Here is a 19,656-nt window from a genome sequence, read left to right as displayed (position 1 = left end):
GAGCCATCAGGTCTCCTCTCAAACAAAACATCCAAGAACGGCAGCTTGCCATCTTTCTCCACTTCCATGGTCAATTTGATGGCGGGATGTCTGGAATTGGTGTGGTGTAGGAAGAGGTTCAAAGCTGGGAGGCCATGTGGCCAAATGGCGAAAGTGTCGTCTACATATCTCTTCCACAGGGAAGGTCTGAGGGTGGAAGTCTGGATGGCGTCTGATTCAAATTTCTCCATGAAAACATTGGCTATCACTGGTGATAAGGGAGAACCCATGGGGGTACCCTCATTTTGTTTGTAGAAGGTGCCATTCCAAGTAAAGTAGGTATTGGTGAGGCAGTGTCTAACCAGCGCAGGTGTATCGGGGTCTAGTCCATGTTGTACCAAATTTTCAATTATTTCAATGGTATCAGTTACTGGGACCTTGGTGAACAGAGAGACCACATCAAAGCTGACAAGGATATCGTCGGGGGACAGTATAACGTCTTTGACCATAGAGACCAATTGGGCTGAGTTAAGTACTGCTGAGGAGGTCTTGCCAGTGAAAGGTAGCAAGGTATCTGACAGAAAACGTGCTAGCTTATAGGTAGGGGAGTTGATCGTGGATACGATGGGTCGTAGTGGGGTGCCTTCTTTATGAATCTTAGGGAGACCATATAATCTAGGGGGTCTTGCAGCAGAAGGTTTTAGGGAGGGACGTTTAGTTGGTTCGATTAGGGAGGACTTGTTGGTTTTTATAGTTAGGCTATTAGTAGGGTCATTTTAATTTTTTTAGTAACTTCCATCGTTGAGTAGGTTCTGGATTTTGTTGTACGAATCTCTATCCATAATTACAGTGGCATTGCCTTTGTCGGCTGAGAGGATGACTGTATCATTTCTATTTTTTAAATTCGCGAGTTCAGAGCGTTCATTTTTACTGATGTTGCTAATGGGTTTCTTAGCATTCTTGAGAATAGTGGATATTTCAGCTCTCGCAACGTCTGCTTGGATGTGTCCTACGCCTTTGAGGGCTACATCGACCTGAGAGATTATATCATCTACAGGGATATGTTTCGGGGTGACAGCAAAATTTAGCCCTCTAGCCAGTACTGTTTTCAGATTGTCCGAAAACCGACAGGTTATCATCAGAGATTTGTCCACGAGGCAATTCAGATTTACAAACACAGACACAATTTCAACCGAGAAGATGGTTTCAAATTAAACAACCATTGGAAAGATGTTCTAAATCGAACCAAACATTAAACTAATTTTCAATGGTACAGTATATTTATTCTAGTAGTGGCACTCCAAACTTCCAGGGTGGTGTATTATCATCTTGTGCTAATTCCAAGCGTCGTTAGTGGTGTGTGTTATGCTAATTTCCTTTTCAAGGCGTTTGCGGTTTACCCCCTCCCAGCTTAAAAGGAGGCGACCAGCGCTTGGCTTGCTTCACTCCAACGCTGTCCACTGGACAGGTTGGTCCCTTCACCTGATGAAGGCCGCTTGCGTTGTGGCCGAAACGTCGTGATTTTTGTTGTTTTATTTTTTTACCTACGTGACTTTACCGAATAGAACCAAAGAGTATGGATCCTTGCAGTCACGAAAGCTTCAAATCTAGAATGATACTGCTACTACGCCTTTACTGCTGCGCTCCAACGCCGTGGTCCGGGTCCGTGCACCCACACGGACCGCTGCGTTCACTGCCACGCGGGCGACGGCGTGCGACCGACTGTTTTAAAGGGATGGTGCGTTATGCAAATGCATGAATTCGGGCTGCATCAGCGTACTTGGGGAACGACAAGCCACGGCCAACGGGTGGCGGCTGGCGATGGCCCTCAGGGCTGTCCCCACTCATGCCTGTTGGTCAGCTTCGCGCTCCTTCAATCGCGACTGTGGACAGCGACGCGGACACACGACGTTCTGCTCGTGTCGAGTGACGCCGGGGGATCTTTACATCACGGGCACGTTCATTTGTCCGGCGACATACTCCAGAGACGCGGTCGCGGGGGCCTGTGGCGATGCTCGAGAGTCGAGGCGCCGGTGACTTTTGGTCCGAGATCCGAAGGCTGCTCGAAGCAACGATGATGTTTAAATGCTTTTTTTGCGTTTTGTGAGATGTTGCATGGAAGGATCTGCCGGCCATCATGGCGAACATCCGCTGCGAACCAGGTTAATACACGCGGCAGCATTAATCCGCGTGGCCATGCTGGATTCGAACCACGAAGCTCTGCAACAAGTGGCCAACGCACTACCCCCAATGCCCCGCTGAGGCCAGATTGCACATCTATTGACACCCGACAACCACATTACTGCTCTCGGGGCTCGATCGATGCGCACCGCACGACGAATCTCAACCCCTGTCATCGTTTGGTATTCGATGGCGCATGCAGGACCGACCGTTGTGCGTCCACGAAGAAAAATCACCGGCGAAATGTCGGGAGGAAATGAATGTTGGCGTGACGGCTAAAGGTCAGGGGCTTTTACCTTCGCGACCGCCCGAGGGACTGAGTGCCGTTTATCGCACAACGAGCGCGGCCGCGTTTCACCCACAGAGGGGCTGATTCACTGCTTCTCAGCACGCAGGGACCCAGCAATGCGCGGGGTTTCTCCGCTCACACGCACTCACACACAAACGTGTGTGTGAGTATGTGTGTCAGTGTGTGTGTGAGTGTGTGTGAGTGTGTGTGTATGCGCGCAACATGTGTTTTCTTTTAGCGTTGGAATCTGGGAGTGTTTTTTTTCGTTTTACAATGAAGAACATTTTTTTAAGGGAGAGCAAATAATCTGTTTTCCTGCACAAAGGCCTCTATGGGTATACAGATTCCCCAGTGCCGTGTGATATTCGAGACATTTTTGCTAATAGCAGAAGGGTGTTGTCCGCACGTGACAACTTTAGTATGGAATAAAATATTCGACTGTGGAGCTCAACTACTGTCAGTCAAATTAAAATTGCACCGCTCTTGATTGGAATGCCTACGTGCAATTAGATAGTTTATTTAAATGGCTACGCGTGATGAGATCAGGTGTACGAGCGCGGCGTTTGGCGCTCTCTGCTCGGCGGCTTGGATTTGATCGCCGGCCACGGCTAACGTCAGTGGCGAGAGATGCCCTGCCAGTTCTGATCCCCCAAATGCCTTCACCAATCCACAACGACCAGAGCGGTGAAGTATAGACAAACCCCCACCATCATGATGATGACACACTGAATGGTTTGATGAAGGGTTACACATTGCTATTGTCACTATTGTGAGATGTTGCAAATGTCACTTTCTGAGCTGTCGAATGCAAAATAAATAATTCTGGAAAGAGGTTTTAAATAAACAAAATATCAAAGCACACCAACCACGCCTGATGATTTGTTTTTGAAGTTGCCAGTATGTGTAGCTATAAAAAAAAAGTACAGCCAATGGTCAATCCACTGCTGGATGAGGGCCTCCCCATACGGTGTGGGTCGCGGGCTCATATGACCATGCTTCACCATACCGGTCAGTGTGGGCTCGTTGAGGAGGGACCCAGGATAGGCTCGGATATCATTGTCACCACTGATGTCAGTCGCGTCTGGGAATCAAAGTCGGGTGGGTGGGATTGCAGTGCGGTGTCCGAACCACTGCGAAACTGCTCCCCCCCCCCCTCACAACCTCAGCTCTCTCCTCGTTATGATCACCACCACAGGCTCTATAACCGAGTCGGTCAAATAAAAGAGGAACCACTGGAGGTTACGATTTCACGTGAACTCGAGCTCGACCCCTTGGCCTCCAGGGTAGCAAAGATAAAAGTCAATTTACCGTTTTAATTTCGAGTGCAGTAATTGTATTTGGCTCAAGATAATTGCTGCTATTACTGTGAACACACCCTGTAAAATAACATTTAATTAAGAACTTAATTAGCTTCAGCATGGCAAAAGTAATTACTGTTTTGATTGTGCTTTGACAAGCGAAATTTGCTCTCAAATTAACTGAGATTGTGTTGTTACGTTCTGACATCGAGCCCAGAGACGGTAGCGATGAGTTTTTAAATACAAATATAGTATTTTTGATTTTTATGGACAATTTCTAATATTTTTTGTATTTTCATTTCGTAAAAACTATGTTACATCTTTACGTGTCTGCACACGAACACATGGTACTATTGTTAATACGATGCTTGTTTATCCTAGAAAGTCTCACGAAGTCTCGTGACTCTATTTCAGGATGACCGTGACAAGTTTTCACAGCAGAGGAGACAACGATCGCTGTGTAATAATACAATCGAGTAATTTGCGGTGTAACTTTACAAACTTGCCAAATACGCCGGGACACAACGGCCTGGTCTCTCGAGCGACGCCGCAGGGAAATTGAACGTTCGCTGCGATTCCGACAGCATGCATGGTTATTGCACACCACAGCAAGAACGAAATTACGTCACCTCGTGTCACGTGAGACCATTTTTGGAATATTAGTGCCACATATTAGTGACATCACTTCCATTTGTCAAATTAATCAGAAAATAGTTTTCAGTGTCGAAAATTTGATATCCAGGCCTATTTTTAATCTTCATTTAACATCCAAGTTTCGAGAGCACCACTCCACGAAGACGGTTCATGAAGCCGTCACGGAAGACCAAGGCACGATTCCTGTCCAACAGAGCAATGTGGCGCCTCCGTCACGAAATGTGAACTCGACCGACAGTCAAATAAACCGCGTGTAAATTCCCATTACCAGCGGCACGGTTCTCAGCTTTGAATGACCGTCGTACCCTCACAACGAGCGTGTTCACATTATTTTTTTAACGCTCGGCAAACAGCGTCTCATTAGAATTTCGGGAGAACAAGAATGTGAACAAAATTCTGCCAACGATAACAGATTTGTGTGACAGCGCAGAGCCGTGAGAGATAGCGACGGCTTGTGGAGGCCTTCATCCAGCAGTGCGTAGATCGTGGCTCACGACGATGATGATAACCGATTTGTAAACGGCTGAACGTGTTCGACAGACTAGTGCTCGCTGATTAATATGACGGAGTTCTGCGAAACCAGTGGCAGCGTGGGACAGCTGCTCCCACGGGCGATGCAGGAAATTTCTGCTCAAAAGCATTTGCAAACATTCACTCTCAGCTAGTCTGTGACCAAATGACACACAAGGTGTCCGATATAATTTGCATCTCAAAAGCTAAGCATGCTTGGGCCTGGATAGCGCTTGGATTGACGTCCCCTGCAGACACAAATAGGTTGTCATTGGGATGGGGCCTACGTTACAAGCAGCAGAGGTCTTCTCGGCAACACCCATTGTTGTCATGTACTCATGCGCTCCTACGTCTATGCTACCCACCGTCACCAACCCGCAGTGACCGGAGTGGTGAGTTATGGTCAAAGAGTCACCACGACTTGCACAGCATTGGAAGGTCCTCATCCGTTTGTGGATTCACAAAAGGGTCACTCACTAACTATACGTGCACGCGGAGTGTCAGGTAAAGATTCCTGGTGAACACGGGCAGTCAAATAAGAGACAGAAGCTAATCACGGTAACCCGACATGAGGATTTATCAAGTGACCTCACACTCAACATTGTAACCACTCTTAGCACCACCAAAAGACAAAGATCCCCTGTATAGCCTGTAACAAACTGTTGGGACAAGTGCTGTTAGCGAGCACCTATGAAGGCCAGAACGGCACACGAGAGCGTGGGTGACCAGCACCACGACCAACCGCCTTTGTCTCCCTAGTAGCGATGTTTACACACCGCACTGGGCACTCATTTGAGGCTGAGTCGACCTAGGAGAGTGGGGGGGGGGGCAGGACCGGTTCAGATAATCGTCGCTGGTGTTGGCCGTGAGCGAGAATCGAACTCGGGCCGCCAGGTTCGTAGCGCAGCATAGCGCTAACCGCTACACCACCGCTCCACCACTCTGAGCACCACAGCACACAGAATGACCGCCCACGACTGCTCGGCTGCCAATTTGGCCTCAGCCTGCTCCGCTAAACTGGGCCGGAACAAGTAAGGCCTCGAATGCTGCTGCACATGAAGGTGATCTTTTAATAGAAAACTCCCTTCCTGCACGCCGTGTTGCTGCGGCTGCTGTGCGCAGTTCAACTCGGGCCCCAGCTCTTACGGCGATGGTCATAGAGCAGAACTCCTCTTATCCGCTGTGATTTGGGGACGAACATCACGGATCGTATTATCCGCGAGGTTATCCGTGATTCTTTTTTACTTCATTTACCCGCGTGAAAACATCGCGGAGGAGTTAATTCCTTGCAATATGAAGGCCAGGGAAATTTACGTCTTCAATTCTCACAGCTGGAATTTAGCCAAATTATATGCGGAACCACATTTCACGTGTTGGGAATTTAAAAAGAATTAAAAAAAAATTGGTTACGAAGCTGAGACCATAGTCACCTCGCTTTAAAACCCCGTTATTCACCATCGGCTGCCTGGGTTCAAACCCAGGACTTCAGCGGTGCCGGGTCCGTTCTCTGACCTCTGAGCCACCCGACCTAGCAGTGAACCAATCATATATGGTTATCTTGAACAAGACATGGAGGTCAACCCTGAAGGACCCGGGTCTTCATAACACTTTGAGCATCTAAATGCCATCCACGTGAATGACACTTCGCCTAACGATGTTGGAACCTTGCAGCCTGAGCAGCGTGTGTTGTCGAGTTCTCCGCCAGCCGGGGTGGATCTGGTGCACGCCGCTCCACGTCTCGTTGCCTACTGGCCATGTGGTGACCGCAACGCAGCAGTTACTCATTTATTTTAATATGAAATAGGACAGAAAGTCTCGTCGGTCCATTGGCTTAAGAGTCAATGCATTGGTTAAAGGTGTGGATCTGCACACTTTTAATACACCGTTATAAACTGTTTGTCATTTCCCTTATAGACTGTAGCAGCACTCCTCTAGCCCTATCACACGTCAATCCTATTATCCACACAAATGATAGAGTCTACAGGAAGTGCCACGATTATATTATTATATTATCCGGACCATATTCTTCCTTGTATCTGCATGTTTTTCCACGCAGCACTGCCGAATGGCTTCCTATAAAACACACATTTTGCAGATAATTGGAGTTCATCCTCAGATGAATCCTACTATCCACAATTGTCTCAAAAAGGACCCGCGACCATCGTCCCGTACATTGCCTCGGATACGGAGAGCTCTACTGTATACATCGAATGTAGAATCATGTCTTATTTAAAAATAATACGCACAGATATAGCTACGCGCACTGCTAAACAATCGCAGTCCGATGACAAGCGCGTGGTGAACACATGCAAGACTCCCTCTATTATTAGGCCCTGTTGCTTCTAGCCAAGGGCAGGGGCAATGGGCAGACGGCACTGCCCATGGGCTTAGCAAGAGCCCCACACACCAACGCTAAACTCCCTGCACACACGGGCCATTAAAACGTCAACGTGAGTTTTTGCCAAAATGAGCATTGAGGCACTGGTGCTCATCTCCTGTTTGCAGCCCTGAGCCCGTGCTGGGCATTCCACATTTCTATGGTGGGGGTTTTAGTGTCACCATTGGACGACCACCAAAATTTGACTTCTCCACAACGTGGTAGATATTTTAAGGACCCTGGAACGATGGTGGGCTGTCAACCCCCAACCGGGATGTGAACTCGCGACCTTTCGATCGCGAGCCGCTTGCTCTGCCTCTGAGCCACGTGGCCGGGAGGTCGGCAGGAGCCGTGCACAGACCGCACGAGTGCAACGTCCGCGCCTTGCTACGTCAAACACGCGGTGTACACAACAGGCCAGGGACATCACGAAGAGAGTCGCTTGGCGTTTAAAAGATACGGTCTGCAACACGCACTTAAGTGCTCGACATCAGCCGCGATCTATCCACAGCAGGATGAAGCGATTCCCTCGTTGTCACCGTGTTGTGGCGGATGTCCTCTCGGGGCGTGGTCGCTCCCTTGACTGCCACTCCTTGCTTAGTCTCGACCACCTCTAGCAACGTGGCCTGCCCGAGCCCACTTACTTTTCTTAACGGTCAATAGGATGCCCATAACTTGCCTATGTTCTCCAACCCACGTGTTCCTCGCTCTTCCTCAATATAATTAGAAGTTTGATTAACTGGTATGCACTGACAAAGCAGAACTTTGAAATTACATTCGGGATATAATTATAGTCACGACTTCATGATACAGAGTGAATACACTGTACATGTTCAGCCAATAATAAACAAGAAAGATTCAACACTCGATATTAAATGCAACATTGAGACTACATTAAAACCACGAAATTACACTTGGCGATCCATTAACAGACTTATGAATGACTCTCTTTAACTTGTCAACAGGTGACTGAATGTTGTGAATGGGATGGCTCCGCATCTCACAGACGAGTGGGATTACAGGGGTCGCCGGCCTGCGGCATGCGGCTCTTTAAGGAACTGCCTCGTGACTTTATTTATTTCAGGACCACCGTCTCGTATCCACCACCACAGTGCGTTGCGGCTCTTGAAGTAGAGGTTTTTTTTTCAACATAGAATTCTAAAAAGAACGTCTCTACTTGTTGTTTTGGTTGCAGAGCCCCCGAGTTAGAAGTCTGATGAAGTACGCGACTCGTGTCGTGGCGTTCAAGTGAAAAGGTCGTTCTCTCTTTAATCTCTCACCATTGTTTCCACGGGACACCTATAAATAGATCAGCCCGTATTAAAATAATGACACGTGTGTAATCAAAACCTCGTGCTGCGTCTCCACGTATAAATACAGTACACACACACATTGTTCACCAGCCTGCTGGGATTCCAGACCACTATTATCGAGCAGCATTTGTTTTGAGCCAGCAAACTTTGGACGGGTTTAGACTTTCTGCGTCTCATCCGCAGAGTCAGGCTCGTTAAACATTTGCTGCTGGATTTCCATATGGCGGTGGCAAGAGCACTCCACACACACACTCCGTGGTGTCGTCTCGGTGTGCTCCAGCAGCACACACGCACGATGCTAATGTATACAACACGCGTGCGTTGCGGCGTTCGTCAGAGCGACGAAGGTGGACAGAGGAGGAGAGGCCGTCTCACCTCTCTGCTGGGCTTCAGTGAACCCGGCACAGGCGGCACAAGTGACGAGCAGCAGCAGCAGCAGCGCGCATTCTCGTGCCCTCATAGTTCCAGTCTCAACACCGATCACGGTGTGGTGGCGAATCTCCTCTCCACAGTCACCCTCGAGTGTTCACGCGGCGAAGCTGTCCAGCGCTTGGCTGTTGATGTCACAGCCTCCGAGACGACGACTGGATGATGCGGTTGATGAAGATAGTTGTGATGACGAACGCGTGCGAGAGTTTGCCACCGTGCTGAGCCATGCAATGAGTGGGGCGCCACGCGTCGCAGCTGCGCGCTACTGCGCCTGTAGTCCGGGCTGCGGAGGAACGCGGCAGCTTTAAAAATAAAAATAAAACTCGCGCCTCCAAACAAGGAGAGAGAGAGAGAGAGGTCGGGTGCGTGGTGGTTGGTGGTGGTGGCCACTGCGTGATCGGTGGCATGCCAGGAAGGCAGGCCAACTCATTGACAGTATATATACTACAGTCTATATAGATGTTGACGTGGTGTAATGGCTAGGACGCTGGACTTGCAATCTCGAAGATCGCCGGTTCGATCTCCTGTCGCGGAAGTTCTTTTGTTCCCACTTCGCCAGTGGAATGAAGTGGGCGAAGGAGAAAATGCGGACGTCCAGAATAAACGTCTGTAGTGTATGTACGGTGAACTTCTTTCGCACCGTGCGTAGCCAACTATGCGAATCGGAAGTGCGCGGTAAGGACAAACTAAACACAAAAATTAGTTTAAAAAAAACAATCGGTAAAAAACTAAGCTTTCCAATGCACGCACTTTTATTTGCACTCAAAAGTAAAAAATAAAAACATGTGACCCCTGAATTAATCAAATATCGATGTGCTCAATAAAATTGTGTGGCTCGCAAAAAGAAAATGAAACGCATCGAAACACCCACTTTCATTGAGCACTTTAAATTGAATTAATTTGGGGGTCTAAATAATTTACTTTATACTTTTGAGTGCAAATAAAAGTGTGCATTGAACATCTTGTTTTTTTATATAACGCAATAGTTAGTTTATCACGTAGTGGGGCTTTCGCGGCCAATATTATCCACATAGACGTTCCTAGCACAGCACTAACCGGTGCGTTGGAGAGTAAACCCACTGCAACATTTACTATTCAAATACCGTGACGTGTCGCCAGTAATTGCACTCAGCATCATCAGGCGCCAGCCATAATTGTGGAGAATTCCTCCTGTTTTGTTCTTAAATGTCGGTGGTGGCGGGTTTAACGATACATTTATATTTAGGCGATCTAACCCAAACACCTCTCTATAATGAGCCTAATGGTTGTTGTGGGGCTCTCGCGCTAAGGGGGGAGAGGGCAGTGCAGCGTCCACTCGAGCGCCGTGACGAGTGGCGATCGGAGCGCGCCGCCTCTCATTGACCGCAGCATGGCCAGCGACAGCCACTGTGGATGGACGTCGAGACGTTTGGCGTTCGTAGGTCGGTCGCGACCATTCGTGATTTCGAAAAAAGGGGGTGGGGGGTAAAATTTTGGATTATGAACGAGTCAAAATGTAGTTAAGAACACGAATAGGGCCACGAGGGGCAGGCCCTGGACCCGGTTTCTTAAATTAAATCTTGAATTGTCACGCGAGGTGGGTCTGTGGAAAAGTTCAGCTCGTCAGGCTTCGTATATCCGAAGATATTAAGCGTCAATAATAAAAGTGTATAGTACTACTAATAAAAGTGTATAGTACTACTAATAAAAGTGTATAGTACTACTAATAAAAGTGTATAGTACTACTAATAAAAGTGTATAGTACTACTAATAAAAGTGTATAGTACTACTAATAAAAGTGTGTAGTACTACTAATAAAAGTGTATAGTACTAATAATAAAAGTGTATAGTACTACTAATAAAAGTGTATAGTACTAATCATAAAAGTGTATAGTACTAATAATAAAAGTGTATAGTACTACTAATAAAAGTGTATAGTACTACTAATAAAAGTGTATAGTACTACTAATAAAAGTGTATAGTACTACTAATAAAAGTGTATAGTACTACTAATAAAAGTGTATAGTACTACTAATAAAAGTGTATAGTACTAATAATAAAAGTGTATAGTACTAATAATAAAAGTGTATAGTACTAATAAAAAGTGTATAGTATTACTAATAAAAGTGTATAGTATTACTAATAAAAGTGTATAGTACTAATCATAAAAGTGTGTAATAAAAACGAGCGTTCGTATTCGAGAAGCAAACATCACTTCTCCTGGCGTCGACACTACTTCTCGTAGGCACTGATGGAACCATCAACCGCACCAGAACATCAACAGGCCGATGCGCCCATCTCCTTCTTGAATGATGAGTTGAAGGTCAGTTTTCAGTTTAGTTTCAGTTTAATTTATTTGGTATAGCCCTGTGAGCCATTACGGCTCTTTAATCGGGCGCAACCGCAACAAACAAAAAACAAAAACATGAACAAGAAAACATCTTAAAGTGACTATGTGACTGTGCAAACAGAAAATCCAGGAAAAAACAGCAAAATATTCCTGAAAAAGCACCGTACACCAACGGTGTGTGCAAAAAATCCCAGATCAGCCAGAGTAGCGCGATTGTAACCATGCAGCCTAAACTTTGGACCACACGGTAACCCACTGCAGTCTGCGCCCCTTCGACTTAGGAGGAGGAGGAGGAACAAGAAGCCGACACGAACCTTCTCTCTCTCTCTGCTGAAGCCCTCTCGTTGCGATCGGCAGCAGACCTCGACATTGGCATTAAGCTCGTGAACCACATTGCTACTGCCGTGATGTGAACACGGAACCCCATCACACGCAACCTGCCGACAGACACAAGACGAGTGGGGGTGAAGGCTGAACCGACCTGCACCGTGACTTGGGCTCACGGGATCCTTTTGCGACGGTAATGTATGTTGCCACATCGCTGCAGTTCCACGATCACGGCACTAACGCAATGTTCAATGCAGTCACTAGCAGCGTGTCCAAGTCATTCCGTTGTGAATTTCTCAAAATGCTAAATCCCAGTTTAACACGTACGCTTTCGCGACCAATATTATCCATGAGAGGTTGTTTGGGGTTATATAGCGTAGACACTAATGTGTCGTTAAACCCGCCACCACCCGACACAGCCAATTATTAAGGGTTGTCACGGAAAGAAAACATGCCAATTCGTTACAAATACAGCAACACCGCTGTGTTGCAGAGTAAACCTACAACATTTACAATTCGAGCACGACGTTTCGCCAGTAATTACAACCATCAACATCATCAGGTGACAGACAGATTTGTGGAGAATTCCTCCTGTTTCGTTCTTCTTAAATGTCGGGTGGTGGTGGGTTTAACGACATATTCACAATTACGCGATCTAAGCCCAAAACTTCTATTATGGATCATACTAAATCCCCATCAGGATGGTACATTTTCGCATTAAATATTTTGATAGAGTGGCGAAATGTTAACCACCTCGCCTGGTATGCAGGAGGTCGTTGGTTCGATCCCGACCCTGACGCTTGCTGCTGCATATTTGGAATGTGCGTGTCTCTCTCCCCGTGGTCGCATGGATTTTTTTCCGGGTCCTCCGGTAAATCCCGACACGTGTGGAATCAACATCACCAAGCGTTTAGAGTATTTGGCTGTGATACATTTCCACGGGATGATGATAAGCCACCACGTTGAGCTATCATTTGTGGCCAGGTAGCTTCTGAAAAAGAGCTAAATCGCTAAGTAGGCCTTACCTGGTAAAATAAAAAAGATTGTTTAATAGTTTCTGATATATGCAGTTATCCTTTTAAATGCCGCAGCGTATTTATTAATGTGTTGATTTATTTTATTAGTTTTTTTTGTGCTTGTGCACCCACTGCCAAACGCAGTATTACCATATACATTCAATAATTCGCGTCCTTGTTAAAACGTGTCATTTCGGTTAATCTGAATTACAATCCGGTCGAGGACACCGCCAGCCACGCGTGAAACGCGGAGGCGCTGTGGAGCCATTACCGAGGCGCTGGCGCCCTCTGCAGGGCGCGTGAGGGGCCGTGCCGATTGAAATGCAGCGGTGGTGGCAGTGGGGGGGGGGCTTCGTGGTGAACGCCGGCAAGGGCGGTCGTGCAGCCATGCGGTTGCTGGCTCACGACACTGCCGGCGGACGGACTCCCACCAGAGGGAGCTGTAGCTCTAGAGAGCCCCTCTCTGGACGGTATATCGGCCTGATCGTCCACGCCAATCTGTTTTTGTGTACGGCGCTCTGGCTCACGAGCAAGATGCCCGTGTCGTGGTCTGCTGCTGGCCAAGACGAGAGGGCTTCAGGAGAGAGAGAGGGCGTTGTGCAGTTTAACTCTTTTCTGGAGTAATTTATGACATGGGGGGTTGTATAACGTCATTATTATTACAATTCCCTGAATTATGTATTGGTTAACTGACAGCATTAGCATCATAAGGCATTATGTATGGTATGTAAAGTTACAATGATTAAAATACGTATTACGGGCTTGTGTTGAGTGGACAAGAGATAAAATAATTGTCAACATTCATTACCACAGCATAGCACAAAACAATACAAGAAAAATGTAAAACACGATTACAAAGTCCTGGGAAACCGATATCGCGATAAATGGCATATCCCAAAAAATATCGTCTCGTGCATGGCGCGTTCACGTTCATCATCGCAGGTGCAGAAGCGCACATCCAAGCAGAGAGACAACACACAAAATGATTGCGTCACGATGTAACATGGGAATATACAAATGCACATTTTTATTAATTTCAGTGTCTTGACACTGCGTCGCTTGCAGCAAATACATTTTTTCATTAAAGCAGAGAAACGTGTGACATTTTTATTGCAGTGTTATTAGTCACATTTCCGAGAGCATTAAAATAAATATTGCCAGTGTAATATTCCTTTCATCAATTATTGTGGTAATTGCACTCTCTCTATCTCGCAGGCTTCAGAGAATATCTAATCTCCCCTAACCCCGTGGGATTCTCGAGTGGCCGTGGCGGCGTCTGTACAGAAGAAGCCCTGCAGGGCCCACAATGAACGGAAGGTGGCAGCCAGAGAATATCATTGCGATTTTCCTCCCGGTATTTTGGAAGATCCTGCAAACGAGGACACCACTGCCGTGGGCTTGGTGCTGTAGCTCCGAGACGTGTTTCCGGGTTGTATCGCGTATTGTTCAACACGATGTCCGACGTTTCGCTCCACGTGCTGGGTCTGCAAAAGATCAAATTGAGCTGCTCACTTGAATAGCGTTGGCAGCTGCAGCACCAGCACCAGCTGCAGCACCAGCACCAGCTGCAACAGCAGCACCAACTGCAGCACTAGCTGCAGCACCAGCTGCAACACCAGCTGCAACACTAGCACCAGCTGCAACACTAGCACCAGCTGCAGCAGCAGCACCAGCTGCAGCACCAGCACCAGCTGCAACACCAGCACCAGCTGCAGCACCAGCTGCAATACCAGCACCACCAACACCAGCTGCAGCACCAGCTGCAACACTAGCACCAGCTGCAACAGCAGCACCAGCTTGCAGCACCAGCTTGCAGCACCAGCACCAGCTGCAACACCAGCACCATCTGCAGCACCAGCTGCAACACCAGCTGCAACACTAGCACCAGCTGCAACACCAGCACCAGCTGCAGCACCAGCTGCAGCACCAGCTGCAACAACAGCACCAACACCAGCTGCAGCACCAGCTGCCGGTTATTGATGCTGAGCGTTCACACAGCAGCTGACAACGCGATACAATCAGAAAGTAGGGGCAGAAGAAGCTCCCAACACGAAATGTCGGACGTTATGCCGAATAACAGGAGGTACATAAAACACATTGGAGAGCGACACTGCAATGGAGGCGTCATTAAATAACACGAGGAAGTAATATCGAGTGTGATAAAAAAAAAATGACAGAGCCAGTAAAAATTAACTTTTTACGTTTCATGCGAGGTTAAAATGTTTAAGACTGAGCACTTAATTAAAACTAAATAGATGCTTCTACTGTGGAGTGCTTGTGGATGCTTTGTTGCAAACGACTTTCCTTGAATTCTACTTAAAATTCGCAGTTCCTACAGTGTGGAGGTCGAGCCGAGAACTTTGCGTGAATGTTGTTGACAAACTCGCAGGATAAGTTTAAGGTCGGTCGGTCGCTCAGCAATCTGCACAATCCTACCACGAAGATTTACGTTAGTGCACCGAAAAAAAAATGTATCACGTGCATTTAACCGCCGGGGAGCCCAGGAACATTGTTTATTTGCGAAGGTCTATTTAAAATTTAACAATGAAGCCAATGTAGGAAAGTGTTCAATAAAAAAACATTATTGGTCCTATTTGTTTCTGCGGGAGGGCTGCAATTAATATAAATAATTGACCATGTAATGTAGTCATTACATTTATTATTTGGCACGCAATGATAAACGATGACACAGCGTACTCTCCATATATCCTTATGGTGGGGTGGCAAGGTGGCACCGTGCTTACTGCGCTATGAAGCCAGGTGACCCGAGTTCGATTCCTGACAACGGCGAACATCAACGGTGAGCGACATCTAAACCGGTCCTGAACCCTCACAACACCGGCACGTGGGTTCACGCAGGGCGCTCTGCACCTGGCGACCCGAGTGAGATTCTCGGCCGTGGCTACCGGCTAACCTCAGCGACGAGTGATGTCTAGATTGGTACTAGTTCTCCACCAATCAATTTCACTAACCCACACCGACCAGCGTGGCGAAGTATGGTCAAACAACAACCCCTAAGGCCAACACGGCGTGGGAAGGCCTTCGTACAGCAGTGGATTATCAAAGGGTTATAAATAATGACATTTATGGTTACAAAGAAATACTCCACGCAAATAAACTGTACAGCCCACTAAATACGTGCTTTGGAATTAACGTCAATGCCAAATGTTTGAGGTCAAAAAATATGAATGGTGCATTTGATGAGAGCAGTGGAGCTGTTCCACTTGACGATGTGTCCTGAAACACAGCTTATCCTGACACACGACTGATGTCATCTCATCGATGCCTGGTCATTATGGTATTGTGCTCATTGCCTCAACACACTTTTATCTTTTCAATTTCAACCTTCACCAACTCTACAGTATATTTATCTACAGTTATACATGATGAACCATTAGACTATAAATTATGACATTATTTGATGATGATGATGATGGTGGTGGTTCTGCTGCGTTAGCAGTGGTGTACACGCCTTTTTAATTTCAGGCAAAAGCCATTGGTGGCGCTATGAAGAAGTGACATTGCTAGAGACGCCACCTATTATATACTTTTCATTTTAAGGCCACACAGAGGTTTTTTTTACAATTAAATAATAGGGAGAACTACGTATAGAATTTAATTTCAAAGCCTCTCTTAATCAAATATTTTAGCACTCTCTGTGAGATATGCAGCGATCGCTTCCTCAATACCCCATCACCTGTCGAGAAGAGGGTCATTGTGAACCAGTGGGGCATCGATAAATGTATCGCCCTGTTCAACATATGCATACACGAGTGCGCGTGCATGTGAATGAGCGCGCACATGCAAGTAGAGGCCTCGGAATATTAAACGCAGGGTCTGAGAGATGTGATGTTTTTGCATATCTTATATATATCAGAATTCAGTGCTACAACAGCGCTCAACTTTTTGCAGAAGTTACAACACAATTGTTTTGCGGATTTCTTTTCTTCTCCAAAATATTTCCGGGCGAAGCTGCTTTCCACGCTGGCTGGAGTTGTGCTTCAACGCAGGCGACTGCTGCGCCACAACAATGGCCCTTGAAAAAAAAAACACAGCGACCTTGGCATTAGTGCGTGTCCGCAGGTGCGCAAAAACACAGCAGGGCACCCGGGTTCGCTGGGTTCAAAGTTACCGCGTGTTCATAGTTCTGAGAACGGCAATAAAACGCCACGCTCAATCACACCACGCTGCAAAATAAGAGTTACGTTGACATTTCACGAAGTCAGCGCAAGCCTCAAGAGCTAGAGGAAGAGCTGTCGGCGAGGCAATGCGTCCCATTGCTACTGTATTGATATTGAACCTCCTTCGCACCGTACCTAGCTGACTGTGCCAATCGGACGTGCGATGAGGTTATCGCGGTTGTGCTGTTTTAGGGGTTAGATTGCTCCGCGTGGTTTTTTTCCGCGTTGCGTCCCGACTTATTCGCTCCAGAAGCTCCCAGCACGTGGAGCAAAACACACATCAGAGAGTTCCCCTCGCGTCGTGCGGCAGGCAGTAGTAGATGCGTTCAAAAATTAGAGCTCACAAAGCGAAATCGCGTCGTATGGATCGTAGTCACCCAACCCACAATACACCGCACGAGGAGACAGCTGTCTGCCGAGTAGCGCACAGAGTACACACACGGCACACACACACACACGGCACACACACACGACACACACACACACGGCACACACACGGTATACAATGTTGTCCCACGCCCGACCGCATATACGCGTTTGAGTGAACTCGATCCGCATAGAGCGATGTTTGGGTAGAAATCGGTTAGCCGCATAGACGCGAAATTGCACACACACCGAATCCGCATAAAGCGAGTGAAACCTGATTTTATAAGTCTTGGAACATAAAACCACAGGTGACACCGCATTTTAAAATAAAATCATCACATTTAAATTCGAGAAACTTAGTAGCCGTAATGTGTACATCTCGGGAGTAATGGTAGAGGACTGGCCCCTGTGTGGAGGCAGAGTGTGCCTTCGTTAATGTAACAAAAAACTAAAAGAATGTCCATGAAATCTACATTTTGTTGCCCTCCGGATAAACATTTGACCACGGTTAAACAACTAAACAACCATGACGTGGCCAGCCCATACATGCGCGAATTAACACCGCGGGCCCAGCAGCGGTTGCCTGAGACCGTGCTGCTACGCACGCGGCGGCCTCGGCTTGGGAGTCAGAAGCGATCAGAGTTGCGAACGCGAACAATGATGCACTTTTAGTGACAAGAGCGACGCGGGCAGCGATGGAATAAAAAAATAAAAAATGTACTACGTGCCAGGTCTGCCAAAACGTGGTCCGCGGAGCCGTTGCATTCAAGCGCCGATCTTCATGAATTATGCAGACAAGTGGAAAGATAATCTTGTCGGGGGTGGGGCGGGGGGGGGAGAAGTCTGTGCCGTGGTTTGCCGCAGGCCTCCGCATCCGCACCCCACCCCTCCGACCGCGCGATGCCACTTCCAATTGTGCGCGGCATGAGACGCGGGGGGGGGGGGGGGGTGCGCTCGGCTCCTCGTGCTTCAGCCCCCCGCACTTCGGCACCGAGGCGTCTCGTTGCGAGCAAGGCGAATGTCTGCCGTAAGCAGTCACTGGCCATGTCCCACGCGTTCCCAGACGCCTTGGGGAGAGGTGGGAGGCACCCACACACTTTGCCCCGCCGTACGCAGCCCGTCGATTGGCTGACTGCGGTAGACCGCACAGACGCGGGGTGAGTGGGATTGAAGAAACTCGCAACATCGTTTCACATGCCGCGCCGGCAGATCGAGTCGAACCGCGACCTCTGGTTCGCAATTCCGGTGCGCTGACCGTGACATCCGTGGACTAATAACCAAGGGGAATCAGCAAGAAGACAGCCGGGCCTTGATTCAGGAGAAGACTATTCTTGGTGTTACTCAGAGCACACGTGGTGAAGGGAAATCTGCCATTCAGGCTGACGATAGGCCCTTCAAACAACCTTCGAATTTGTTTTATTTAAAAAAATCCCACTTGCCACTGTTGCTTTTTCGGTGTTGTTTACGTTCACAGCTCTTGCATGTTCATCGTTTATATGTTTATTTATGCTGTGCCGAGAGTAAAGTGTTATATTAATAATAGAATAGTATTCCATTGTTTAATTTATTTTCTTTCTACGTGACTTTACCGAAAGAACCAAAGAGTAATTCCTGCAGTCACGAAAGCTTAAAATCAAATTATTATATAATCGCTAGATTTGAAGTGAGAATTACTCTTCAACTTACCGGTCAGCTGAATAAAATAATAATTGGCACATCCTTAAACTCTTGTACACCTGATTCACAGTTGTTTTTATTTGTTTGGCTATGTCGGGTGGTGGAGGGTCTGACCGACACAACTTTTGTCAGATCATTACGTGGCCTAACCACAAAAATATGAATTGGCGTAAAAGAGTTTCACTTTTTCACTTTAGCAAAAAAAATCCCTCGTCCGCTTAGAGAGACTGAATCATTCTCTTTATTTAATTTATGATCAACATCAAGATCTCATCGTGGCCAAACAATGCCAGATCTCACGACAGCTGCTGCTGCAGGGTAGACACGCGGCGACCTCCTAGATCTGCCCTCCTCACAGTCTCCCGCTGTGAGGTCCTGGCCCTTAGTCGCTGGACACGTGGAGACCGCTTGGGCAACGGGCCCTCACCCATCCTGCACGCGTCCCACTCAGCGTGGCCACGTCTGCCGAATCAATATCCACAGACGCTCACCTGCCGTGCTCTCTTGCGGACTTGTGCATTGCTTCTTCTGTCTTGCCACGACATGCCGAGCATCTCTCTCAGACGCCTGGGCTCAAATGTCGACACCTTCCGGGCTGTTTTTGTTCACATTAACATATAGAGAGGCAGTGGTGGCAGAGTTTGCTCACGCACTGTTCTAAGAAACCAGCGACGCGAATTTAAATCCAGCCACACTTCACATCAGTGAACTAGGTGCCCTCCTATACCGA

At 47.5% G+C, this 19,656-nt stretch overlaps 1 protein-coding gene across 6 annotated transcripts in view; it reads right to left on the bottom strand.

Annotated features, from left to right (window-relative positions):
• LAMA2 (laminin subunit alpha 2) overlaps positions 1-9,323 on the bottom strand; it is a 102,215-nt gene extending 92,892 nt beyond the window's left edge. For all 6 annotated transcript variants that reach the window (XM_032959281.2, XM_076068907.1, XM_076068909.1 and 3 more), the window contains exon 1: positions 8,977-9,323. In XM_032959281.2, the coding sequence (XP_032815172.2) occupies positions 8,977-9,061 (85 nt within the window). In that variant the 5' untranslated portion in view covers positions 9,062-9,323. The remainder of the gene's footprint in view (positions 1-8,976) is intronic.
• Between the last annotated feature and the right edge of the window lie 10,333 nt (positions 9,324-19,656).

The sequence above is a fragment of the Petromyzon marinus genome, chromosome 23 (assembly GCF_048934315.1).
Source record: "Petromyzon marinus isolate PM22_M1 ecotype Great Lakes invasive population chromosome 23, UKy_Petmar_22M1.pri1.0, whole genome shotgun sequence".
In the NCBI taxonomy this organism is placed as follows: domain Eukaryota; kingdom Metazoa; phylum Chordata; class Hyperoartia; order Petromyzontiformes; family Petromyzontidae; genus Petromyzon; species Petromyzon marinus.
This window is presented reverse-complemented; position numbering and strand designations above follow the sequence as displayed.